Source organism: Caenorhabditis briggsae, assembly GCF_000004555.2.
Source record: "Caenorhabditis briggsae complete genome, chrI, whole genome shotgun sequence".
Lineage (NCBI taxonomy): Eukaryota > Metazoa > Nematoda > Chromadorea > Rhabditida > Rhabditidae > Caenorhabditis > Caenorhabditis briggsae.
The window spans coordinates 11,064,458-11,082,519 of NC_013489.2; the positions used below are offsets into that span (position 1 = coordinate 11,064,458).

General features: G+C 36.7%; 3 protein-coding genes across 3 annotated transcripts in view; 2 read left to right on the plus strand and 1 right to left on the minus strand.

The window, feature by feature from the left end:
• The window catches only part of CBG20244, a gene marked incomplete at both ends in the record, with an annotated part of 9,226 nt that extends 6,905 nt beyond the window's left edge, over positions 1-2,321 (minus strand). Inside the window, 2 exon segments of the mRNA XM_002640302.1 lie at positions 2,064-2,121; positions 2,169-2,321. Coding sequence (XP_002640348.1) covers positions 2,064-2,121; positions 2,169-2,321 — 211 coding nt within the window.
• Positions 2,322-8,549: 6,228 nt separating this feature from the next.
• Cbr-haf-9 lies at positions 8,550-14,789 on the plus strand (the record flags this gene model as incomplete). Its single annotated transcript, XM_045241247.1, has 16 exons — positions 8,550-8,657; positions 8,700-8,872; positions 9,120-9,493; positions 9,804-9,921; positions 9,967-10,097; positions 10,142-10,220; positions 10,863-10,989; positions 11,105-11,220; positions 11,266-11,347; positions 11,395-11,523; positions 12,940-13,271; positions 13,330-13,459; positions 13,546-13,639; positions 13,867-13,973; positions 14,020-14,148; positions 14,541-14,789. The coding sequence occupies 16 exons, from the start codon at positions 8,550-8,552 to the stop codon at positions 14,787-14,789; spliced, it is 2,478 nt and encodes an 825-aa protein (XP_045097001.1).
• A 1,626-nt stretch (positions 14,790-16,415) lies between these two features.
• CBG20242 lies at positions 16,416-17,056 on the plus strand (the record flags this gene model as incomplete). The annotated part of the gene is made up of 2 exons (XM_002640300.1): positions 16,416-16,496; positions 16,652-17,056. The coding sequence occupies 2 exons, from the start codon at positions 16,416-16,418 to the stop codon at positions 17,054-17,056; spliced, it is 486 nt and encodes a 161-aa protein (XP_002640346.1).
• Between the last annotated feature and the right edge of the window lie 1,006 nt (positions 17,057-18,062).

Genomic DNA, 18,062 nt, shown 5'->3' on the forward strand with positions numbered 1-18,062 from the left:
AAATGAGACTATTCGGAATACTGTATCTTTACTATGAACAGAGTTACGAGACAAAAACCGTCTTAGCTTCACGGATTATAACTTTGTTCAAAGACAAGATACAGTATTCCAAATAAGATCATTTTGTAGTACTCGTTGAGCTCTATCATATCCAATTCAGTAGACAGAAAAATATTGATCCTATAAGAAATTATGGCAGGCTTTGATTTGAGTATGATTTTTAGTCTTATCGGGTAGTGACATTGGATTCAAAATGAAAATTCAAAGGATTCGAAAACCCAGAAACCACGAAAACGAAATCTCTTCTTTGCGAAATCATTACACCCTATCAGATCGAGGTAAACGTGATTCCATCTAATTCTTCTATCTCTCACATATCGGTCAGCAGTCGATTTTTGTTTTAATCGAATTTCAAACATAAAGTCATGAAACCTTTCGTTATCGATAAGTGAAAAGAACCCTTTCTGATAACATATGAAGTCTTTGATTTGGGAAGGAGCAGAAACTACTAGAAAAATGAGTTAGTTGATGGAGTGACCGGAACAAGGTGGAAACAGAAATGTATTGAATTGAGCTAATCAAGTGCTGCAGCAGTGACTTGTTGATCAAGGATTATTAAACCTATTTCGGGCATCCGAATTCCTACCAAATCGACAATTTTCTATAGAAGCAGATGACAAAATTTGCAGCTCAAAATCTAAAACTTCTACTTACCTTCTCCATTTTCCTAGAAACCCAGTTATTCTAGTGGCGAATAAATAGCGCGAACGTGTGTGTATGACCGAATATAAGCAAAGTGATGATTTGGGGGTTTCTGTCGCGGTGTATGCAACCTGTCTCTTTTTCTCTTTCTAGGTAGGAAGGTGGAGGAAAACGATGATCGAAGAACTGTGTGAAAAAAGAGAGGAGACCACGCGAGGTGGAGGGCAGCAGCAAATGTACAGTACGAGAGAGAAAGAAATTGGAGAGAATGTCAATAGGAAGAAGGAAAAGAAAAGAAGAAGAAGAACCAATTCAAACAGAACACACACTCTCCGTACACTTTGCCAACAATTGTACAGTATCATTGGACTGGGCGATTGAAGGAACTAAAACCCATTTGGAGCGAGAGTAAATAGAGAAAAGAGAGGAATAGAGGATGAAAGAGCTACCTTAAAACTTGTAATAAAAGCGCCCCCATACTGTCAAATTTGAGCTCAATTATCTCGATTCCTGTAAAGGATATCAAAATTATCAAAATTTTGTCAACTGATAAATTATTTATCATAATATCACTAACATTTTATCAGTTGACAGATTTTGGATATCTCTCATAGGAACCGAGATAAATGAGCTCAAACTTGATAGTGTGGGGGCTCTTCTATTACAGGTTTTACGGTCTATGAATCAGTTAGATGGTCAGAAAGTGGTTATCTCATAAAAAAAGCCTTGTAAGTTTAACAATTTGGTCAAAATCCAATTTTTTTGAATTTGGCTCCAAAATGCGGGAATCACAATTTAATAAAGCAAAACAATGTGTCTCAACTTAAGCCTGAAATTTTTACAAAAAAGACTGAAAAAAATGCAAAAAAGCTGCTGATTTTCGCCAATTTAGCACTTTTTGAACTGGTGTTTTCTGATTAAAACATAATAAGCTTAAGCTAAAACGCCTTATTTTCCTTGACTGTGTCATTCGAAAAATGGCGCTAAACTCAAAAAAATTGAGTTCTTTTCTAGCAAAACTAGCAAAAACTTGACCGCCAATCTTGCCTATATTATCACCAGCAAATCTAAATAACACCTGCTGATCGTCATGGAAAACAAAAACAAGATCACCATTGATTTTTTTTTTCGTTCATTTGAAGAGACTACAGACAGTGAAACTTTGTTAACTGAACATGCTGGCAACGTAATGTTGACCAGATATTCTATTTCGGATCAACGAGGAGAGAGACATGAAGGAAGAGAGACTAAACAGGCGTGACAGTGGCAGAGAATTGATGGAGAATCGCACTATTAGTCGCACTATTACTATGAAGGTCGTTAAGAGAATTCTAAGATTTGGAACTAAGTCTAATACTCACTTCGCCTTCTGCCATTTGAGGTATTCGGCTTTGCAGCTCTCTGCTTGCTCTTCAGGATCTGAAATAGTTCTATTTCGGAAAAAAAGTTCTAAAAACCCTTAATACCTCTCCAAGCACAATCTGTCTGACAGAATCGAATGGGATATCCTCTCTGGATACTTTCACCGGGCTTACTGTAGAGAGCATCTCGAATGCGGCATCTTCGAAAGTCTTGGTCGGATCATGCGTATGATGGTCCGGTTTTGAATGATCTCTCATGATTAGGGGGTTATTGATACATTCGCTGCTTGTAGCTGAAAAATAATTAGAGGGTATTAATACTTGTAGATTTTGACAAATACGAAGCGAGAGAAAAAGATTTTAAGCTAAAAAAAAATAAAAAAATAACGAAATGAAGATGATTGAAAAACAACAAAGATCCTTGAAAGATTGGTGGAATTCACTTTTTCCCAATCAAAATTGAGTTTATCCGAGTGGAGTACACCGAATATATAGCTTGAAAGATGCTAATCAGGTAAAATTGGGTGGAAAACTAATTAGAATGTATCAAGATACTTGGAAAAGATAAGCGCGGTGAAATAGACAAATTGGTGAATCCGGTGATGAATTTCGCGGAGAAAAGGGAGATTGATAGGTGCGGGGATGGGATTCGAGAATAATTTATGCGAAAATACAAGATTAAATCGATAAGAAAGCATTTATCTTCGAATGGAATTCCGGAAAAAATATTTCCGAATTTTTTTCTCGAAAGTACAGTATGTCAAAGGCGCATGCGAAAAAGTTTACTTGCAGACCTCGAGCGGAATTAATTGTATAATTTTCCTGCGTTTTCACATTTTGTGATGAGAAAATGCGATTCCTACTTTAATATTTGAATTTAAAAAGTTTCGAAATTTCAAAAAAATCAAAATCAGAATACTCCGAAATTCTAAACATTGATATATTCGTCTCACCTCTGTGAGAAGCTTAGTGTTAGCTAAATAAGCCAAACGTTGAGAAAAATATGCATAATCCCTCTTAAAAACGGATGTGCACTTTTTCATTTCCCAGCTCAGAGCGCTTGCACTATTCTCTCTATTACCCACGAAATTTCGTAGTATTTTTCATTTATCACTGGTTTCCGCTATATTCGTACTAGTTGTATATACGAAGCATTCTGGTCTCCCTTGATAACTCTAATGAGAATTCTAGGTTTGTTACTAAAATTTGAGCATATGAGGAAGCTAGGAACATTTATTAAACTTCAAAGTATTCCTAAATTGAGCATGATAATCAGGCTCAACGGCTGATTTCCTGCCATCTGAGCAAAGTCTGTCTAGTTCAAAGCCTAAAAAACAAATCAAACTACAAATTATAGGTGTGTATCAGAATAGAAGTGTTGTTCATAACATAACGCAGAATTCATTGAATTTATGTCTGGAGAGAAGAGGAAGAAGGAAGCATGGTGAAGTGAGAGGAGCGATGTTGTGGTGAAGGGTGTAGACTTCATCGGGAAGCGAAGCGAGAGAGAGAGTGGTCAAAACAACAGAGACGCAGACATCAAGAGATGGACCGCACCCAGTTGGTGCCGGTCACCTAGAGGAGAATGGAATTGAGAGACAGAGAGGGAGACGGACACACGGAATGAAAATAGCCAAGGCGTTGGGGAGAATAGTAGGGAGGAAGAGAGTAAACGGGATGGGACGGCGACGCCTGGAGGAAGGGGGGTCACAACAGAACCTTCCGAGAGCAACAATCCGAACGAAGAGAGCAAGAATTATTATAAAATGTCGTTTGGATGAAGGGAGGAGGGAAAAATTCGGAAGTTGGACACGATTTTAGTCAGAAAGAAACCTATTTTTCTGTTGATTGTCGTTCATTTTCAGGAGTCTAGCGCTCGTCTGTCAGGCTTCCGATCACATTGAAAAATTTGGAGGTTATAAAACAGACCTAGCTTGAAAACTTTGCATTCACAGAATTTTTTGAAAATTCCTAGTTTTCTTTCGATTCCTTAAAGACACCTATTTTTCACATTTTAAGTACAAAAACAGTCTAAAATGGGTGTATTTCAGAAATCGACAATTAGAGGAATTTTCGAAAAAAATTCTGTGAATGCAAAGTTTTCAATCTCGGTATGTTTCACATCCTCCAGAATTTTCAAAGTGATCGGAAACCTGACAGCCAAGCTCCGGAGTCTTGAAAATGGTAAAAATTGCCGAAAATTAACTGAAAGATACGTTCGTACTGTATATTTATAAAACTTTCGTATTTTCAGCTGAATCACAAGTGTGTCTGTGTTCCAGTTTGAAGTAACCAAATGTTTGAAGTGGTAAAAAGTAGGCTGAAAATAGCAAAGAAGGAGAAACCCAATTTTTTATAGAGAAGAAAAAATAAAATTGAAGAATCAGCCAACAATTGAAATGAGATAACCCTAAAATTTCGGAGGATTTCGATATAAATTTCAAACCATCTGTTCAGTGAGCGGGTGCGCGAAACCGAAACCAGGCTAATGCCCTAATTCCTAGCCTACCGCATATAGAAGCAGATATTTGTGCCAGATGGCTTTTATGGACCCGATTTTTGAGTGAAAAATTGTGAAAAATGAACCGAAATATAAAACTTTGGTGGAAAGAAGAGAAGTAGGCTAGAAACCAACACCGCCGCTGCGTCGTTTTGAATACATGCAAAGACGTATATAACTATGCATACAACACCAATTCGTCCTTCTCTTTCTCTCTCTTTTCCACTCTCCGTTCCCTCCTCCGTTCCCTTCTCATTCATTCAGCTATTACCAGAGCGGTCATCTCTTCTCTCGAACGACCTCGATTTCGGAATCAATCTCTCAATGCCTCTGTGTGTCTTTTTGCCGATTTCCCTCATTTTTTTTCAAAAAAAAAACCCAATAAAAACTTCTGCTTTTATATTAAAATGTGACGCTGTGATTCATAAATATACACTAACAAATTTTAGTAATATACACTAACAAATTTTAGTGGACAACTAACAAGGGGCGTTGTGAAAAATACAAATTTCCCCCTATTTTTGGCTTGACCAGGGAACAGCCGGCTGTAGATAACCGAGAAGAGAGACGCAGAAGCCGAAACGGCGACTTGGCATTCTGCCAAGACTTTGTTGACCCAGTAATTAGGAACAAACATAGGCAAATAGGGGATGAAAAGAGGAGTGACATTGGAACCTGCGGGGGATTATGAAGTCGAACCAACAATTTTTTTTAGACAGAGCACGCTCTCCCACAGAACAATTCCGAACTGCAAATTAATTTTTGATCTACAGAAAAAAATTTGGCGCGATCACAATTGCAGGTCTAAAACCATAATTTCAGAATTTTTTATCTGATTTTGTGGAGTTCCAAGATGATTCAAATGATTCTTAAAAATTAATTAGTGGTTATAGATTCATGTATGGTCGTTTTCCGGAAGAAAACATGTCAAAAATGGTCATTTTTTAAAGTTTTTTACAGAAAAAATCTATCTCCTCTTTCATTTTTTTACATTTCTAGGAGTTCTATATTTCAAAAAAACCGCAATTATTTTCTCTACATTTTCTATGGATGACTTTTTAATTTGTCATTTTTAATTTGACAAAACTTTTTTTATAATCAAAAAACAACTCAAAAATTTTGTGCAATTTCATGAGGTTTTTGAATTATAAAAAAAGTTTTATCAGACAAATCAAAAATTCATCCATAGAAAATGTAGAGAAAATAATTGCGGTTTTTTTTTTGAGCTATAGAACTCCTAGAAATGTCAAAAACTGAAAGAGGAGATAGATTTTTTCTGTAAAAAACTTTCAAAAATGACCATTTTTGACATGTTTTCTTCCGGAAAACGACCATACATGAATCTATAACCACTAATTAATTTTTTAAGAATCATTTGAATCATCTTGGAACTCCACAAAATCAGATTAAAAATTCTGAAATTATGGTTTTAGACCTGCAATTGTGATCGCGCCAAACTTTTTTTCTGTAGATCAAAAATTAATTTGCAGTTCGGAATTGTTCTGTGGGAGAGCGTGCAGAGAGGGATTCATGAAGCAAAAAAAGTAAATATACGGAATGAAGATTTTATAGCAAAAAAAATAATGCTGAAACTTTGTCAAAAAATAAATAAAAAATTTAAAAACAGGTTGATTTTGAGCTCTTCCAAATCAAAATCGAGTTTGTCCAAGTGGAGTACACCAAACGCAAGCATCGGATTCGACGGGAAGTTGCGGACTACAGTAATCCAGGAAAAATATTTTGTGAACGATTTCCAGCGAAATTCAGAAGCGATAAGTGCAATTATAAGTGCTGGAAAAGCCGGAAAAGCTATTATTATTGAAGAAAAAAACAAAAATAAGGATGAAAGATTATTCTGGCCCAAAATCGGTGTTGCGGAAGAGGTTGCCGTGTCCGAAGGTCCTGCAACGAAAACTACCGTAACCTGAAAAGTCAACGATTTTTAGCGATTTTTCCTCCGCTTTTTTGCAAAATTTTTAGATCTTTTCAGGTTTAGGTTTTTCAGCTATTTTCAAAGATTCTTTTCCGGTTTTCCCGGTTTTTGTAGTGTGAAATTTAATGAAACGGTTTCTGATTACTGTAGATTACTGTAGAAAGCTAAGCTAAATTTCTTTTGTATTTTTTTTGTGCAAGCACAATCAAGTCAATTTTTGCGTGATTTTTTTGTAAGAAAAAACTGTAAACTACGAGGTTTTCTACAGTAATCTACAGTCTTCCGTCAAGAACACCCAAATTTCAGACAACAAAAACCGGAAAAATCGAAAAAGAATCTTCAAAAACAGCTAAAAAACCTGAAAAGGTCTAAAAATATTGCGAAAAATCGAAGAAAAAAAATCTTTTTTTTTCATTTTCAGGATTTATTTTCTCGATTTTCGTGCAGTTTTCGTATATTTTATCATTATGAAAACCTTGAATTTTACGCATTTCTGGGAAAAAATTATATCGGAAATTCAGTGAAAAACGAGAAAATTAACACGCGAAACATATTTTTAGGTTACTGTAGTTGTCGTTGTGGGACCTTCCGCGTCCACTACCGGCTTTGAAAAAGATTTTAAATATAAATAAGAATCTAAGTTTTCAATTATTTGATTTACATTTTCTATGGTTACAAATCATCAGCCTCCTGAGAAATGTTCCGAAGACAAATAAAACATTGGAAATCATGAACCTGTGAATACCAGATAAATAAGATAATGAAGCAGTAAAAAAATTGGGGACAAATGAATATTTTTCAGATCAATAATCAACTTTTCAGGTTCATTTTTTCTCGAGTTCGCAGAGAATTTCATAGAGTAATTCTGTTTGTTTTGTCTGTGAAATTTGAAAATCCCGAGCATCAACTTTGCGCTAGTTTATCTTCATTTCTGTAAAAGATGTCAAAAAGTGGTCAATTAACAAAATGTTTATCATAACATCACCAATATTTTATTATTTGATAGATTTTTGATATGCTTGATCCAAAGAACTTTTTTCTCATTTCCTTTTTTAATTTTCCCTTTTTGCAACACAAATTTGGATGTTTGACAAGCGGCGCGGCGCCTAATCAGGAATTATTTGGTTGTGTGATAAAAGAGAGGGAGAGAGTACCTTCTCCTTATCAAAATTTGCTTGATTCTCGTCCCGTAAATTGAGAGAAGAAAGAGCACGAAAAAGAGTTGCCATTCTCTCTTCTCCCAATAATCACCCCCACTGATATTGTTATCAGCCAGAAGAAAAGTGGACAGTTTTCGATTTTTCCTTCTTGAGCAAAATTTCTCCTAATTCATCGCACCCCCACCAAATTGATTTTGTTCTTTCCCTTTTTGATTGGTTAGGAATTTTCTAGAATTTTCAGAACTAGAACATTTTGAGAAGCAAAATCTTTTTATTGCAAATTCGTTCCATGTTACAGTACCGGTCAACAAAATCTACGAAAAACATACTTTTCAGGTTGATTTTTGACCATTTTCAGGAGTCTAGAGCTCGAGTTTCAAGTTTCAGACCACTTTGAAATTTTCAGAGGGTCTAAAACAGATCTAGATTTGAAACTTTACATTCACAGAACTTTTAGAGAATTTCTAGGTTTCTAAAGTTATTTATATTTCACAAACATGAACAACATTTTGAGCCAAAAATCAACAAAATCGGAGCACAGAGCCGAGATACAGCCATTTGAAGTTTAGGAGGTTAGAGACGCAGTGTGTCTCGTCGTCTGCGTCTCTAACCTTGGGAACTTGGGCCAAAAGGAGGGTGTCTTTAAGAATTTACTAAAAAACTAGGAATTTTCGAAAAATTCTGTATATGCAAAGTTTTCAATATAGGTCTGTTTTAAATCCTCCAAAATTTTCAAAGTGATCGGAAACTTTACAGCCTAGCTCCAGGCTCCTGAAAATGAAAATCAAACTATAAATACGTTTTTAATACTTTATTAACCGGTGCTGTACCTAGACTATAGGATTTGTAGGATCTAGAAAGGCTTTTTAAGATTACTGTACTTTTGCAGAAGAATGACATCTTCTCTCTACACGGGTGGTCAGGCTCTGTTCATCTGTTTGGCCTTTATTGGTTTGGATGTTTTGGTCAATGTTTTTGGACTCGCCTGGAATGGAAAAGTTGTTTTTCTTGTTTAAAAATGATCTCTTATTTTAAATTTCCAGTACTTTACATTCGCCAACATTGCTCATTGGTTCGACTTGGCGAATTATAGTTTTTTGAAGAATCCAGTAGATTTCTTGGCTGTGGCTTTGATTCGTGACAGTATTCTTTTGGGTGGAGCTGTTTCTGCATGGGCGTCTCCGTCCGGATTCTCACAAGTTGCTGAAAATGTCAAGTATAATACTGTAAACAGGGCCGCCAGGCCCGCCAACTTTGAGCCCATTTATCTCGGTTCCTGTAAAAGATATCAAACAGTGGTCAACTGACAAAATGTTAATTATAATATCACAAATATTTTGTTAGTTAATCACTTTTTGATATATTATACAGGAACCGAGATAATTGAGCTCAAAGGGCAAGTATGCAAGTAGGGTGACCTTCTATTGAAGTGTTTAAAAAACAATAACTCGCGGTTTTTCCAGAAACGTCGTCTTCGCTGCTATGCTCCTCATCGTCGCTTTTGCCCCATCGAAACTTCTTGCCTTCTATGAAGATGACAATATTCGTCTCGCAGTTGGAGACTGGATTCTCATGATTTGGTGTATATTTGCATCCCTTCTACTTCAAGGAATTTGGACTTCTGTTCTAACGCATGTCACTGAAGTTGCAGCTGGAACTGGAGATTCCCTCCTTTTCGGAGACGCTGAGCACGAGGAAAGACTCCGACAGGAAGAGGCTGAAAAGGCTGCAGAGCAAAGGGAAACTTTCCAGCTTTTATACAGACTTCTTGGTTATATGGGAAGACAGTGGAAGTACTACGGAATGGCATTCTTTTTCCTTTTCTGTTACTCGTTGAGTAAGTTATAATACAAAAAAGAAAAAAAAAACAAAAGTGTTAGTAGCCATCATACATTTCTGTCATCATGATTCATCAAGAGTAGCAAATAAACCTAAATCATATGGCGTGAGAGTTGAACTGAGAGTGGTTGACTGGCGCTCGTTGGCGCTAGCCACTACGCTACGAGTGTAACAGCAGCAAGAGGCGAATCATGCTAGTTATGAAAGAGGGTGGGATGGGGGAAAAGGGGAGAAGAAGGGAGGGAGGAGGGCAAGGAGAAGAGGAAGAGAGAGTGTATTAGAGCGTTTGAAGAAAAGAAACAGTTCAGGTCGTGTCTTCATTCCATATTACACTGGAGAAGTTGTCACTGCTGTCTTCGGAGATAAAGCTTCTTATGAACGTCTTCACAGAACCGTTCTTATTATGGGACTTCTCTCCTTGGCTTCGTGAGTAATTAAAGAGAAAGATTCATACCAATTTTGAATGTTTAGAACTGTTTTCGGAGGTCTCCGTGGAGGTTCCTTCACTTATGCTCATGCTACCATTGATAGACAAATCCGTAACGACTTGTTCCGTTCAGTTGTGAAGCAGGAGATTGGGTTCTTCGACATGAACAAGACTGGTTGGTTTGGAAATAAGGGATTTCATAATTTTGGAAAATTCTAGGAGAAATTTGCTCGAGATTGTCTGCTGATTGTCAGACTATGTCCAACACTTTGTCACTTTATATGAATGTGCTTACCAGGTAAAATAAGGATACGGTTTTAGGCGGTTTTCTTGTTTTGGGAGTTAAGATAATATCAATTGGTGTCCAAAGTCAGCCAACTTTTTAACATGTCCGCGTTTCTAAATATTCCCATCGAACAGCCTGGAAAACTTCGAAAAAATCACTGTTACGATATTTTTAAAAGAAAGACACATGTACCGTAAAACCTGTAATAGAAGGGCCCTCATACTGTCACGGTTGAGCTAATTTATCTCGGTTCCTTTGAGAGATATTGAAAATGTGTTGACATAAAATGTTACTGATATGTATTATGACAAACCAAAAATTTTTATCAGTCGACAGACTTTTGATGTCTCTCACAGTAATCAAGTTGAATTGGCTCAAAGTTAAGCGTTGAGGGGCTCATTTAATACAGGTTTTAATGTAAATCCATTAATCATTGGTGATAGATCTGTTAAAATAAGTCACTTTGATTTTTCCTAACACCGAACAGACAGTTTTGGGAGAAAATCACACAGCATTTCATATCTTAAGTTTCAAAAACTTGAAGTTCAGCATTTTATAATCTTAAATAACTAACTGTTTCAAATTTGATGTTAAAAACTTCAATATTTTTTCTTTTGCTCGAAGTTTAAATATTTCCATAATACACAATTTCAGAAACTTGACAATGCTCTTCGGATCGCTGATTTTCATGTTCACATTGTCTTGGAAGTTATCAATGATCACTTTAATCAATATTCCAATTATTTTCTTGGTCAACAAGATTTTCGGTGTTTGGTATGATGTGAGTTTTTTCGAGATTTACGATATTGAAATTTTTCCGTTTCACAAATTTTTGTATAGAAATATGATGGAAAGGAAGTTTGCTAATGTTTTAGTAGATACCGAAAAATTTTAAGATGCTTTCCGAAGAGACTCAAAACTCTGTTGCCAAGGCGAATGACGTGGCAGAAGAGGTTCTCTCATCCATCCGAACCGTCAAGTCTTTTGCTTGCGAGAATTATGAATCCAGCAGGTATGTTTACAGTGTCATCCTTCCCATCTAATCTATTTTCTACAGATTCATGACTTTCCTGAACGTCACCTTGAAAATTGCAACTCGTAAAGTGTTCGTTGTCATTGGACTCATTTGGTCTAATGAAGTAAGTTTTGGAACTTTCTACAGTAATCCATACAGTAACCATTTTAGCTTCTTCAAATGGGAATTCTTACTATTGTTCTGTGGTATGGAGGACATTTGGTTATTGATGGAAAAGTTGAATCTGGACTTTTGGTTTCGTTCCTTTTGTATCAATTCCAATTGGGAGAGAATTTGAGAGTGAGTTTGGGGGAAAAATGAAAATTTTCCGGTGAAAGTATTATAAAAGTATTAGGGTGGGGAGAAAGTTTTTTTCCGAAATTTTTTAGGTTTTTGTTTCCTAATTATCTTCAATTTCTTTAACGATCCATCAACGATGTAATCATCATTAGTGACTACAACTGTGGGTTACCTATTAGGAAGTTACTCGATTCCAGTCTTCCAGAATAGGGGCGTGTGAGAGTGAAAAAAGACGATCACTACCATTTTGAGTGGGTTCATTGATTTGAACTGTTTCTCTCTGAGGAACTGCTTGAGCAGGCGGAACAAGTGATAATCCGAAAGCGCAATGTCTGGCGAGTATTTCAGATAAGAAACCGTAGTTCCGCCCGGCTTCTGCAGTTTGGCCTGGGTGTCTTTAGTCGTACGAGGGCGAGGAATATCACGTAGAAGGTGAACGGTGAAGCGTCCCGAGCGTTTCTCTCGGGGGGCAAGGGCAAGGGAAGCCAACTGATACTTGTAGGTGGAAGCTGAGGTTAATGTTCCTTGCGGGATCAACTCGAAAAACAACAATCTCTTCTAATCCCAGAAGCAGGCAAGCAGAAACTTTTTCTCAAGAAATCCTGGTTTCGGTTGCACTTAGCGGGTCCTCATCGCGAGGAATTCAAATACAATAATGGGTGACATTATTGTAGAGTATCCAGCTCTTATCTACTGTGAAAAAGTCGGCCAGAAACTCTTCCCTCTGTGGAGTAAGGAAGATAGACTCATTCGAGTCAGTTTCTGAAATGAAGAGAGATCATGAGGTATACTTTGAGCCGTCACTCTTCGGAAACTAAGCATGTAGACATGATTGTTGATGATGTGGTAGTTACAGTGGAACATTCTCTACAATTCGTGAATAATCCTATCGGGCTTCTCCATCACGGCTTCAAGCAGCAGCTCGTCAAACTCAGCAGGTTTTGGATAGTACGTGTGTTATCTACGACGCTCGTGTCTCCTAACTCAAAAGAACCAAACCAATTGTGGACAGTGCAATCGGTGAGGGTCCTCTCTCCAAGCACTTGGCATATTTTCTTAGCGATCTCCGTCGCCCCTGTGCCGTGAGAAAAAACTTGTAGAAAAAAACTTGTAGAAGATGAGGAGCCTAACTCGAGGTCGCGAGAGATCGCTCATAGAGATTTTACCAGTGGGCAAGAGCGCCTTATATAGACATGAGGGAGAAGCTTTCACGACGTTCTACACTAATATACACTAGAAAAGTTCTAGAAACTCAGGGACTTCCCATGGGAAAAATTTGAAAATTTTCGGAATAAACTTTCTCCCCACCCTAATAGTTGTCTCAAACTTGTCAAAGATATTTCGTTTACACAGTGAATTTTCATTATCCCAATTGAAAACAAATGTCGTTATTGAAACAGTAATATAATCTTTTAGGAACTCGGAGAAGTGTGGAACGGATTGATGCAAGCCGTCGGAGCATCCAGAAAAGTCTTTGAATTCATTGATCGTCCACCACGTGTCGAGAACACTGGAACCTATGCACCAGACTCAATGACCGGAAAGATTGAATTCCGTCACGTGGCATTCAGTTATCCAATTCGACCAGATCTTCCGATTATGGAGGATTTAACATTCACAGTTGAGCCAGGAGAGGTTGTCGCTTTGGTTGGACCATCTGGTGGTGGAAAATCGTCTTGTATTGCAATGTTGGAGCATTTCTATGAGCCAACCAGTGGAGAAGTTTTGATTGATGGAGTTCCCGTTAGGTAGGTTTCAAAAAATGAGCCAAGGAGACATTTTACTTTATATGTATATTTTTTTCAGAGAATACGATCACAAGTTCCTCCACACAAAAGTTGCTCTCGTTGGTCAAGAACCAGTTCTCTATGCTCGATCGGTCACTGAAAATATTGGATATGGATTGGACAAATATGATGACGATATGGTGCAAAAAGTGAGTTCAAAAAATACTGTTTCTAAAAACTTATTTCCAAACTTCAAAATTCTAAAATTTGATTGAACAAGAAATGGTAATTTCAGTCAGCCAAACTTGCCAACGCTCACACCTTCATTATGAATGATACCACTGATGGATACAATACAAATGTTGGAGAGAAAGGAAGTCAAATGTCAGGTACCGTTAATTAAAATTCTGGAAGCAATTGAGTCATCAGAAAGTCAAAATGTTCTAGGGCTTTTAACGTGTGGAAGTTATGATTGGACAGTTTTCAAAATATTCCTACTTTAATGCAAAAAACTAATGTTACTATGACGAAACATGAGTAATACAGTTTTTATATGGTATTCCTTGAAAACCACTGGAACAGAAAATAATTTTTTCAAGAAATTAAAATTTTGCAGGAGGTCAGAAACAAAGAATCGCCATTGCCCGTGCTCTCGTTCGCCAGCCAGTTGTTCTTCTTTTGGATGAAGCCACTTCGGCATTGGATGCTGAATCTGAGCATACTGTAAGTTTCAATTTGCATCGAAATATTCCGAAAATATCTTTTTCAGGTACAAGAAGCGATTTCGAAGAATTTGAAGGGAAAGACTGTCATTTTGATTGCTCATCGATTGTCGACTGTCGAGAATGCGGATAAGATTGTGGTTATTAATAAGGTAAGAATCGAAAAAAGGAAACATGTATCTTCTGTTTCATAATACTTGTTTTAGAAATTAAAAAAGCTTTTTACTAGTGGAAGGTGGTTTGTCATCGCCATAAAATCGGTTATATTGTAATTCACCCAAAATTGCATAAGTTTTTGCATGAGAAGATATTTCTCGATTTCAAAAAGTTTACAAATATTATGTCGTTACTAAAAGTTTCAATTCAATTGTGTTTCCCTATCTTTCGTTTCTTAATTTTTACATTAAATCAACTCAAGTATTAAATTTTTGAGCTCATTTTCGAAAAAAAAAACTCTTGCGATCTCAGTGATCTAGATTCAATGATAGGTTCTTCCATTTCAGAAAATTCCTGTAGTTTCAGTCATATCTTTTTGCATTTTCTTTAATAAAATTCATTGAATTTCCAGGGAAAAGTGGAACAATTGGGAAATCACAAGACACTAATGGAACAAGAAGGACTCTACAAACAACTGGTTCAACGTCAAATGATGAGTGGAGAAGATGGTTTGGATGATGAGATCGAAGAAGTCGAACCAATTCGTGATGGAGCAGGATCCGGAAGAAGCACAAGAGCCGGAGCACGTCGAATTAGAAGTCCATCTCAATCAATCAGTCAGTCCTTCTTGGGTACTTCTTTTGCCAGTAGCTATTTGTAAAAGAATTAGTATTAGTATTTGTAGAATGACTCATGAACTGATCTATTTTTTATCTGTTGAGTGCATTTATTCTTTTCTTTTTTCTCTGGTTTGTTTCTGCGGTTTTCCAATAAACGATTGTTTTTAACAAATATCGAAGCCTGCAAACTAAATAGAACCGATTTTTGCATTTCATATGCAAGGTTTGAAACAGTTGTTTCTTGGTACTGTAATTTTTTATCAAAAATAGATCAGTTGAACCTTTTTAGAGTCCCTTCACTTTGACCGTTGGTACTGTAGCCCTCATATGCAACAAATCTGCTGATCTTCTTAGAACCTCCTCACACTTTATTCCAGACGTCCCTTCTGGGAAAATAGGTCCGTTGGTATGTGAAGGTGGTAGATGTTTCAAATGATGACAATGAACAATATAAAACTGACTGGAATGATGAGGTGAAGATGGTTTAGTGTCTACCATTGATCGCTATCTCAAAGGTTATAGGATTTTCGAAATGTTTCGTCTAAATGTTGAAAAACTAACATGAGACGAGCCAATTGAATGCATTAAAGTTGAATCGAACTCCTAGAGATAGAAACATGAGAAACCGAAAAAACGTTCGGAGGTTGCAGTCTGCTAGTACTGGAAAAACTATCTGTTTCAATAACCACCCTTTTTTTGTCGCTTCAAATTAGTGCGCTATGGTCAGAACAATTCGAGTTTTCCAAACAAACGCTGATTGTGCTTTATTTTGCTAATTGACACATTTTCTTTAGAAATTCATCAACATTAGCCATGTCGTTTGTAATCCAGAATATCTTTACAACTTGATCAATGAGGTTCTCTGTGGCCAAACTGATTACAAAATAGCCCAAACACTTTCGACTTGTTTACTACTCGAAACAGTACAATTTCCTGTTAGAGAATATAAATAATTTTAGATCCCAACAGTTTATTAATTGGTGTCTCAGAGGTAGTAGAAGTTTCAAAAATTTTCGTTTCAATGATTTAAATTCAGAAAGAAGAGCTCACTTTGAGGAAAATGATATAAACGAAAGTGAAATGAAGAATTAATATCTGCAGCAAACCTTCAAACCTTCCCTGTTTCCTGAAACACATTTTTTTTCGAAGTGTATTTTTTGATTGGTAGATAAAAACTACTTTGCCAACATGGGTGAGAACCAGCTCCTTTTACTATTTTTCATGTATCTCTGATCTGAAACTCGAAACTAAAGTTAATTTTTATAAACTCTTTAAACTTCATAAATTGCATTGTCTTCTAATAGTTAGATTTGCGCAGCGTCATGTTTCTTTATAAGTCCACAGAAATGTACGTCAACCCAATTTTACGGTAGACAAGTTATGAAAAATCAGCCCCTATGGTAATTTTTAATTTTAAACCGAATAGTGTTTTCAAAAATTTTCTAGCTTCTTCACTTTTGGCTGTAAATAGCTTCACCTGTGATTTCTTCCTAGGAGCACGCTAACCCTCCCAGGCAGACATCCAGACGACGAGATATTGTGGGCGGGGCAAGTCTGCGGGCCACTAAGTCCCGCCTCCAGCCTATATAAGGAACTCAAAAATTGTCATTCATTACCCAGTCATCTCGACTAGCTCTCTCTTATTGTCTCACTTATTCTCTCTAACTATGATGTTCGATTTCCGTTCTCTTATGGCTGAAATCCATGGAGTCAAACTCGAAGAAGACAACATTGGAATCAAGAAGCGCGTGAGAGCTTCTGCTCAATATCTTCGAAACGAAACGGATCTCTTCCTGGAGCACAGTATTGAAATTCAAGGAGAGAATCCAGAACGTCCTCGTCTTCCAATGTGGTTCACAATTGCTTTCAATGAACTCAAATCGGAAATTCAATCAATCATCAGGATTCTCTACTCAACATGTTTCCACGTATGACCCAAATGGGATTGCTCACTCAATTCGGAGAGAACGATGATTTCCCAAAACAAGGAGAGAATGGATTATTGGAGGAGGATCATAATACATTGGAATACCAAATTCATCAATTCTTGAAAGATGTGACTGTGTATGTTTGGAATGCTCATGTCTTCACAAAACAAGTCAAGGATCTTCCAAAAGTCTACTTCATCACTCTCGATTATTTCAAAAGAAAAGCCGAATCGGAAGAAATGAAACATCTCGTCCAAATGGTTCCAATCCTTCTTCAAACCTACATTCAACACTTTGTCGGAATTCAAAACATCGGAATCGACTACGTTCAACGATGCACTTTCCACCACAATCAATGGATCACATCTTTCGATAATTAATTTAACTTTCTTATTCTTTCCTTCATTTACATGTTCTTCTTAATAGCTGTTTTCCTAATAAATGTAATAATTTCAAACCGTTTTCTGTTATGACTACTAGTTACAAATGCTATTAAAACGAATACGCAAGATAGGAGATGTCATAAAATCTGACAGGTTATTGATCCGTAAACAGTATACTACTGAGTTTATGGCCCCTTCACATTGTCATCATTCCTGTTAACGAGATATTTTTATGGTCATCATTTGGAACATCTGCCACCTTCACATACTAACAAACTTATTTTCCCAGAAGCTATGTTTGAAACAGAGAATTCATTTTTTTAAAGGTGGTGTGCGGTGAAAAATTTTATTGCTTTATTTTGTGTAGAAAGCCATGTAGATTCCCATAAAAATATAGAAAAAAATCCTTCATTGAGAAAAACGGCATCGAAAAGTCAAAGTGGGAACCGGTGGCCTAACGGCCAGGTGTGAGTTTTCTAGGCCAATTGCCGGTAAAAGCGCGCGAAATTCGAATTTTTGTTGATTTTCAGTGTTTTCTCAGATGATTTTTAAAGATTTGAAAATTTTTTTGTTTATTTCCTCCTAGGTGTATGAAAAAACCTGACAAAAATCGGAGAAAACCTGAAAATCATTAAAAAATTTTCGAATTTCGCGCGCTTTTACCGGCAGTTGGCCTAGAAAACTCTCACCTGGCCGCTAGGCCTCCGGTTCCCTCTTTGACTTTTCGATGCCGTTTTTCTCAACGAAGAAATTTTTTTAAAATTTTTTTTATTTTTATGGGAATCTATATGGTTTTCTGCACAAAATAAAGCAATAAAACTTTTCACCGCACACCACCTTTAAAGTTCAGTTTTTTCCAAAATTTCTTGTCGGATGCTTTGTTTACCAATTTATGAATCGGTTGTTTTGAAAAACATTTCTAGGTAGAATAGTGCAGAATCACCGTCCCTCATTACTTTCAAAATAAATCACTCCAAATACACAAATGTCTGAAACGGGAATA